Source organism: Lolium rigidum, chromosome 6 (genome assembly GCF_022539505.1).
Source record: "Lolium rigidum isolate FL_2022 chromosome 6, APGP_CSIRO_Lrig_0.1, whole genome shotgun sequence".
In the NCBI taxonomy this organism is placed as follows: Eukaryota; Viridiplantae; Streptophyta; class Magnoliopsida; order Poales; family Poaceae; genus Lolium; species Lolium rigidum.
The window spans coordinates 248,753,748-248,762,998 of record NC_061513.1 but is presented as its reverse complement, the minus strand read 5'-3'; the positions used below and the strand labels follow the sequence as shown (position 1 = coordinate 248,762,998).

The 9,251-nt window shown below is 52.9% G+C and overlaps 1 protein-coding gene across 1 annotated transcript; it reads left to right on the top strand.

Moving 5' to 3' along the window:
• Positions 1-317: 317 nt before the first annotated feature.
• Positions 318-1,319, top strand: LOC124663926 (peroxidase 64-like). Its single transcript, XM_047201556.1, has one exon. It carries the CDS (start codon positions 318-320, stop codon positions 1,317-1,319), a length of 1,002 nt encoding a protein of 333 aa, XP_047057512.1.
• The last annotated feature ends 7,932 nt before the right edge of the window (positions 1,320-9,251 follow it).

Here is a 9,251-nt window from a genome sequence, read left to right as displayed (position 1 = left end):
CACAATCAGCTTTCCCTTTTTGGGTAACCGATGCCGAATAATTTCCTGCACCGTACACTTATGTTGGCATAACCAGCTAGACACGCACTTGGAGGAATTTTTTTTGTACATATGTGCAGGGCCGGAAGGAGGAGACCGATCCATGTGTAGATGCATCATGATCCATGTATATACTCCCACTTGTCATACAGCACTAGCTTGTCGACATGCATGCATTCATTCAGAGATTGCCTGAATAAAAGCCATAGCGCGCGAGCTGGTCACTCTCTGTTCTAGACACATGCTGTAGGACAGGAGGTGGTCGAGTAGCAGAGTTAATGGCGCCGCAGCCGCATTCTGGTCGGCGCCGCAGCCGCTGGTCCTGCTGGGCGGTGCGTGGACTGGCAATAGTGCTCATGAGCCTGACCGGCGGCGACGCCCTGAGCCTTGACCACTACCGCCAGAGCTGCCCGAAGGCGGAGGCGGCCGTGACCGCGGCGGTGAAGCAGGCCATTGCCAAGGACCGCACCGTCCCCGCCGGCCTGCTCCGCCTCCACTTCCACGACTGCTTCGTCAGGGGCTGCGACGGCTCCGTGCTCCTGGACTCCACGTCCAACAACACGGCGGAGAAGGACGGGCCGCCGAACGCGTCCCTCCACGCCTTCTTCGTCGTCGACAACGCCAAGGCGGCCGTGGAGGCCCTCTGCCCGGGAGTCGTGTCTTGCGCGGACATCCTAGCCCTCGCCGCGCGGGACGCCGTGGCGCTCTCCGGCGGGCCGTCCTGGGCGGTCCCTCTCGGCCGCGGCGACGGCCGGGTGTCGCTCGCCAGCGACACCACCTCGTCGCTTCCCGGCCCGGGGTCGACCTTCGATCAGCTGAAGCAGGCGTTCCACGCGGTGGGGCTGTCGGCCAAGGACCTGGTCGTGCTCTCGGGCGGGCACACGCTGGGGTTCGCGCACTGCTCCTCCTTCGAGACCCGCATCCGCGGCTTCCCGGGCGGCGGCGGCGGCGCTGGCGTGGCGGACCCGGCGCTGCGGCCGTCGTTCGCGGCGGCGCTGCGGAGGGCGTGCCCGGCGAACAACACGGCGAAGGGCGCCGGGGCGTGGATGGACCCGACGTCGGCGGCGTTCGACAACGCCTACTTCAAGATGCTGCAGACCGGGCGCGGGCTGCTGGCGTCGGACGAGGCGCTGCTGACGCACCCCAAGACGCGGCGGATGGTGGCGCTCTACGCCGCGTCGCAGGGCAAGTTCTTCCAGGCGTTCGTCAGCTCCATGCTCAGGATGAGCGCGCAGAACCAGCCCGGCGAGATCAGAGCCAACTGCAGGCGACACAACTAGACTGCCCTTGCCTTTACGTTACAAATCATAGATGTACGTATTTCGTTCCTTCTGATTGTGTTCCACGTACGGTGTAAACTGTGATGTATTTGCCGTGTGGGAACCAAAAGTACAACCAATTAAAACTTCGAATCAGCAAGTCAGGCCGGCCAGCCAAAACAGCAATGGTCTAGTATGAGATATAGGCACTGACACTGTATTCCTATGTACTCAGCCAAGTTATGGTGAGATTTCACCTATTCTTGGATGATTCTTAGTTTGGTGTTCCTTCATTTGTGATGTAAAAAAATTCACAAGAAGAAGCTCGTTTTTTTTTGCGCGGAGACATTAGTGTTGGAAATAAAAATCCTAGATACTGCCAAAGCCTCCAGAAAACTTGGTTCCAAATGTCCATAGACGTTTTTGAAGTGGTTAACATCCAGAAAATAATGTAAGCCCCATAGCGAATAATATTAAGTATCAAAAGTGCTACTCTTGCAACAACAATAATAACAAAAAATCTATTTTGAAAAACTCAAGCAGCAAATATTGTTTTCACAGACGATTTGAAAACCTCAGAAAAATCTGATCTTTTTTGTGATTTTACGAGCTTCCAGATAGTTTCGATAATCAATCCAATCCAAATGTGTAAAACTAGTCACTTTATTTCAAAAAAGATAGAGAAACAATTGAACTTTCTAAATACAATAAGAACTCCAAACAAAAAGCAAGAATAAAATATAAATGGGCTGCCTCTCGGAAGCGCTTTCTTTATTGACATATAGCTAGGATTGATACCTTGTTTTAGGAGGGGTATTTATTATGATGCCAGTTTTTGATCTTGATTGCGGCCTCTGTCTTCCTTGAGAAATGCCCCATACATTCCTTGTGAGGGAATTGAAACTTCACATTACCTTCCTTATCATGAATTACCGCTCCCGAAGTTCTCAGAAAAAGTTTACCAAGAATTACAGGACCGAGATAATTGCTTGCTCTCCATGTGTATTGCATAACAATCCTCATGTAGGAATATCATATGTAACTCAATAGCTATACTATCAACATTTCCTAAAGCATGTTTGGTACTGTAGAAGAATCGGCAAGTCATAAATTATCATTAAATGGAGACATGTTACCAATATCCAAAACATCACATAAATTTTAAGGAATAAATGAAACACTAGCTCATAGATCAACTATCACCAGAATTTGACCGAATCAGAGGTGGGCCGCGATCAAGATGGGCTTGAAGGATATACATGGAAGAAATACATGAATCGGCTTTATATGCAAAGTTTGGGCTAGTTTGCCCTTGTATCTGTAAATATGATAGGATACGTGTCGGTTAGTTAGAGTTTGGCCCGTGCCCGGTTGGGATTATTCCCACGTTAGAAAGTCTACGGACTATAAATATGTATCTAGGGTTTATGAAATAAACAACAATCACGTTCACCACAAATCAATCTAGGCGCATCGCCAACTCCCTTGTCTCGAAGGTTTCTTCCGGGTAAGCATCATGCTGCCTAGATCGCATCTTGCGATCTAGGCAGTACACGTTTATTCGTTGTTCATGCGTTGCTCGTACTTGAAGCCTTTTTGATGGCGAGCAACGTAGTTATCTTAGACGTGTTAGGGTTAGCATTGTTCATCGTATCATATGCTATCGTCGTGCAACTACGAGACGTCTAGCCGCCCTTACGCCTATCTTAGGTGTAAGGGCGGCACCCACTTGATCATTATTTAGTAGATCCGATCCGTCACGATTGCTCCTTGTTCTCCAAGGATTAGTTTGATATCTGCATAGTTAGGCCTTACAAACGGGTTGAAGGATCCGGTGGCGCGTAGGGTGTAGTTTGCTAGCCCTAGACGGGATGTTCCGGGGATCAACCTTGTGTTGGTTTTTAGGCCTTGTCTAGGGACGGCTTACGATCACCGTGCGTGGCCGCCAGGCTCAATCACGAGTAGGATGTTCCGATTATATGGTGAAAACCCTAAATCGTAGTAGGTCGTTTTAGCTTTATTTTGATCAAGCCGGACCACCATATATTCGTACACCCCGTACGGATCATGGGTGGATCGGCTCTTTGAGCCGATTCACAGGACAACCTGAGAGCCGATCGAGACTCGTATTTAATGTTTACGTGTATGCCATGCAGGAAACTAAGCGAGGCACATCCATCACCTTCCACGACCGGGTATAGGTCGGGTGGCACGCCCTGCACCGGCATCGGACGTGCGTGCCGAGTCTTTGCGGGCCGTCGCTCGGAGGGACCAGGGCCGGCCGCGAGTCACGGGAGCCTCCCGGCTCTCTTGTGTTGCCCGTCCTTGCTCGCCGGTGGGTTTCGACCGCAACACATTCGGCACGCCCGGTGGGACAATCTTCGACATCAACCGCATCGCCATCTACATACGAGATGGCGGACGGCACTCCGATCACGTACGAGGATGCGGCCGAGGAGCTCAAGAAGAAGTATGATGAGGTCAAAGCAATCCTCGAAGCCGACCTCATCGGCTCTTTTCACGGAACCCGCTCACATGGCATCGGGTGGAAAGGGTTCTCACTGAGCGCGCTCGATGGAGTGGACCTGTCCGCCCGTCGAGAAGAACGCACCGGGTCCCTGCGTCGGGAGGTTAACTTCATGGTAGCTCATTCGCTACACCGCCATTCGAGAGCACTGGTGAACACTTTGGAGCGCGTCGCTCTTCGGGTGATCCGAGGAAATCATGAGGCATCGGTACTCTCCGTCGGGACCAGCTCTCGGGACTTACCAAGGAGAGATGCCACTCCGAGTCCCGTCCACCGTTGTCATTCACGTTGGCAGCACCGGAAGTGCCGAATTCACCGGCATACGTCGTCTACAAGATCGGTGGTGACCCTAGTGACTACCGGTTCTTGCATGAGGCGCCTAAGGAGATCCCTCACGGATACACGTGCACATACGTGCCCGGACTGCGATAGCTGGGCACTCACAAACCAGGCCGCAGCGACGGGGACTACGGAACAACAGGAGGAGCTTCGGGAATAGATCTTGAGAAGCAGACATGGCTAGCTAAGTATGCCACTCCGACAAACCTCCAGAGCTCAGCTCCTGCAGTTGGCTCAGAGCTGGAAAAGCAAGCATGGCTGGCCAAGTATGCCACTCCGGCGAATCTTCAGAGTTCGACTCTGCGGCCGGCACCGCGGATCAAATCGGTACAATCTCGAGAGACCGGTTCGGCATGGTGCCGAAAAGGAGGACAATCGGCTATTCCAAGCCGTACCCCAACGAGTACGAGTTGATCCCGCTACCACCCAAATATCGGCTCCCTGATTTCTCCAAATTTAATGGATCGGATGGTTCCGGCTCCATCGAGCATGTGAGCCGATATTTGGCACAGGTGGGCACGATCTCGGCATCGGATCCACTACGCGTGAGGTTCTTCGCACGAGTCCCTCACGGGATCGGCTTTCGGGTGGTACACCTCGTTGCCACCGGACTCGATCCGGATTTGGAAGCGGTTGGAAGAACGGTTGCACATGCGGTATCACTCGGAGGCTTCGAGTACGGCATTGCCGATCTAGCACAAGTACGTCGAAGCGTGGAGAAACCGTGGCGAGAATACATCCGGCGCTTGGAGCTGGCTAGGAACCGATGTTATTCGGCTCGAGTGAGTCGAAAAGAAGCGGTCGAGTTGGCGGTGGTGGGCCTTACATCACCAATCAAGGATATGGCCTCCCAAGCGGACTACCCTTCACTAGCGCACATGGTTCGAAGCGACGTTATATGAACGAGCGCCACCCGGACTTGTACCAAGACAAATTCAAGCGTGCGGTAGTCTTGGTTGAAGCGGATGAAGATGAAGGGTCCGCGGGAGATCAAGAGGTAGCGGTGGCTGAATGGACTCGGGGGCAACCCCGTGTCCTGCAAATGGGTTAAGCCACCGAGTCCGCCCGGAGGGTTTGATTTTGACGTAACTAAAGCTGAGCAAATTTTTGACCTCTTACTTAAGGAGAAGCAGCTGAAGTTACCCGAAGGCCTCAAAATCCCCACGGTACAGGAGCTGAACGGAAAGCCATACTGCAAATGGCATAACTCGTTCTCCCATACCACCAACGACTGCAGGGTGTGGCGTCAGCAGAATCAAATGGCGATAGAGCAAGGGCGGCTAATCTTTAACCAGTACGCCATGAAAGTCGACACACACCCCTTCCCCGCCGTTAACATGGTGGAGTGCACTTACCCTGGAGGGTGCCAGCCAGGATTCTCGTTCAGTATAAACATGGTAGGACCTGGACACCACTCTGGTAAGGACGGAGACGAGGGCAGCTGCTCTCGTAGCAAGGACACGAGAGGAAGCCGTTCCACGTGATCGGCTCCGTCACGATGGCAAGCGCTACATCACGAGAGGGAGAAGTGAGGAATGTGAGATATCGGCGACCTCTCTCCGATCACCTCCTCAACAAGTATGTGAGTCAATATGACCAACGCCGACGACCCAACGACGATGATGAAAGAGATCGTGCGGCTAGGGACGCCGGGAGACATCGTCGGCATGATCGCGACGAGGAGGGATATGAGCGCTACGCCAAGGAGAAGTCGAGAGAACGGGACGACGTGGACGGAGCCTTCGGGACTGCCCTTTCTTCAAACACTTGCTGGGATTCGGGAATGAGCCGATTGCCTACAATCGGCAGCGCCAGAATGTAGACAGAAGAGGAAGGGTGCAACAGACGTGTCAGTGTTCAAACGTCTCGGGCCTCTCCCATCTAGGAACAAGCAAACTGAGTCCTCTCGGGAAGAAGACCTCGAGGAGTTAGAAGAGGACTACGAAGAGGAAGAGGACAGGTACCACCGGCCAAGGTGGTGCCACGATGGACTCGGCCGTTCCCAAAAGCGTAGGGTTCGGCGGCTTGCGTGGCTTGGAGGAAGCCGAAAGGTTATACCTGTACACGCTAAGGAAGGCGCGGCCTGATGCGGCCGCGAAAATTCAGCGAACCACTGGACGAAGAAGGTCGGCCACAAAAGATGGAGTGGCGCCCCAAGCAAAGGAAAGCCGATGATGAGACATCGGCTGGTACAAACATGGTGTTCATCCTTCGACGGAGTTTAGTGCTCCGGGAGTAGACGAAGCACCTATGGCACAACTTGATTGCGGCCCACGGCCGGTTATCTTTGAGAAGCCACGAGAAAGAAGCTACGGACATGCGAAGGCCACTGTACTTGCGAGGTTATATCAATGGACAGCTCTGTCAACAAGATGCTTGGTGGACACGGAGCGGCGATCCAACATTATGCCATACTCAATGCTACGTCGGTTGGGACGCTCTAGCTCGGATCGATCAAGACCAACGTGACATTGAGCGATTTCAACGGCCAAGCGTCGACGCACAAGGTGTTACGAACGTGGATCGGCCGTAGGAAGGAAAACCATCCCTACGACGTTCTTTATTGTCGATAGCAAGAGCACCTATCTTTGTCTGCTAGGAAGAGATTGGATCCATGCCAAGCTGTTGCATTCCATCCACGATGCACCAATGCGTAATACGGTGGGATGGAGATGAGGTAGAGGTCGTCCATGCGGATGACTCGGCCGAGGTTTCAACGGGCGGCATGAACGCTTGGGAGACAGCAGGCCAAGAGCCACTCTCAGGCATCAATTTGGATGACTGCGAGCGCATCGACGTGACGAAGGACGGGGTTAGGCTGGTCTTATCCACCGGCCTGACCGTCTAGCAAGAACAAACCTATGGACAAACGTGGCAAGGCCGATCCTTGGGATCGGCCCCAAAGATCTATGGAGAAACATGGCAAAAAACCTTCATGAGCGATTCAATTAACGTGGAGGCCGATTCCAGCAATCGGCCAAAATTATCCTCACCACACATTCTGCCTGTGTTCAACGTCGATCTAATGGGCAGCGGTTTTACGTCGGCTGATGAGCTAAAAATCAACATTGGTCCTACCGGAGCCGACGTTCAAATACAGTGCCTTGGCTAACTACGAGCCGATATCCGCGAGTTACACGACAGATTCGGCTCGGGGGGCACCTAATCAGATGAACATGTGCAGATGAACATGTGTGCAGTGAAATATTGGGGGCCGATAGAAAAATCGGCCAGTAAAAAAAAATTCATGGTATACAGCCGATGCACGGACATCGACTTTAGAGCTAAGAAACAAAGCCGATGCACAACCATCGACTCTAGTACAATTACACAGGATCTACCCGCTGCGTGTTCAAGACGCGGATTTTCACCAAGTCGGTCTTCCGTTCAGCTTTGAGGCCTTCTGCTTCCTTGAGGGAGTGAACAATGAGAGCTTCTTCAGCTGCAATGAGCTGATTTTGGTGCCCGAACTTTCTCTTCGAGGATTTCCAACCCTTTACGCCAGTTCAGCAGTACTGTCAGAAGCATCAGTTTTGGCATGCAAGGCAGCCTTTTGTGCATTAAGCCGTTGGTGTTTCGTCTACAATATCGGCTTTCAACGGAAGAAGAGGCGATCGATGGGGGCAAGTTTGGCTGGCTTGGCATGGTGGCTGTCTCAAAAATTACCTGAGTTCAGAGCCCTTTGTCTGATCTGTGCATCCTCACCGCTATTCTCGCCTTGACTGAGGCTCGGGGGGCAGCTGGCCTGGTAGATGCTCTGTTTTAGAAGCCGATTGGGGTGTCATCAGCTGGTCCTTCGTCGCAACCTTCTTCAAAAATGGGAGTTCGCGCAGAAGAGGATCACTGGAGCTGGTGAGAGGAATTTAAGGGCTCTTTTGAAGGCAAGGGTCTTCCACATTATCCACCAGATCTCAAAGTCATCAGTTGAAGAGTTGAAGGATGGATTGTGAAGAACCGATGCATTGCTATCGGCTCATTGAGCATTGGCTAAGTAAACAATCGGCAAAGTCAGTATGAGGGGGAATCGTCTAAATTAGCTTAAAGGAAATCGGCAAAATCAAACTGGGGGAAATTCTTCATTGATAAATAGGATTTCTTACATAAAGAGCTGATTGCTCTCAAAAGGAAATACTAGGGGGTACATTGCCCCATCTACTACTGCTGATCCTATGCTAAGGGTCCTATCTACGGGCCGTCGCTGCCCTCGTCGTCGCCGTCGTCGCCGGCTGTCGGCGCTACTCCCGGCGGAGCTCGTCGTCGGCTAGCTGCAGCGGCCGCTGGCCGGGCCCTCGTTGTCCTCGTCCTCCTCGTCAGCGTCGTCATCGTCGCTGTCGAAGTCGCTGAGGTTCCCCGGCCAGGGGCAGAAGCGCTTGGCCGGCGGTTCGTCGGAGGAGGTGTCGTCGTCCTCCTCCTCCTTCTCCTCCTCCTCCTCCTCGGGGGAGGTGAAGTCATCACAGGAGAAGCGATCGTCATCGCTCTCCTCCTCCGTTTCCCCGTCGGCGAGGAAGCGGAGGTCACTTTCCCCGTCGGTCGAGGACTTGTCGTCCTCGGACCGAGACGGAGAAATCGTGACTGGATTCCTCCCCGGCTTCGATGGCGCGGCGGATGTTGGCCGCATGGGCCTCCTCCGGGTTCCACTCCGGCGTCGGCTCGCGGGAGGAGGAGGATTGGGTGAAAACATCCGATGAGGTAGAGGAGGAAGAAGACATGGTGGCGCAGGAGGGCTTTTGGAGTGCTAATGCGAAGGGGATGAAGAAGCAAACTGTTTGGAGCGGTTAAATAAAAGGGGATATAGTGGAAATTCAATGCCATAGCAGTTTCCGAGGAAGTGGTGCCCAACGAAAAAAAAAATTGCCAGGGCACGCGGAAGTGGAAGAGGCAAGGCATCATGATGAAGGATACTGCGACGGTTCTGCCACGACATGACCCGACGAAGAAAAAGCAGAGTTATTTTGGAATTATCAATTCCAAAACCAGGGGGGCATGTGTTATCACCAGAATTTGACCGAATCAGAGGTGGGCCGCGATCAAGATGGGCTTGAAGGATATACATGGAAGAAATACATGAATCGGCCTTATATGCAAAG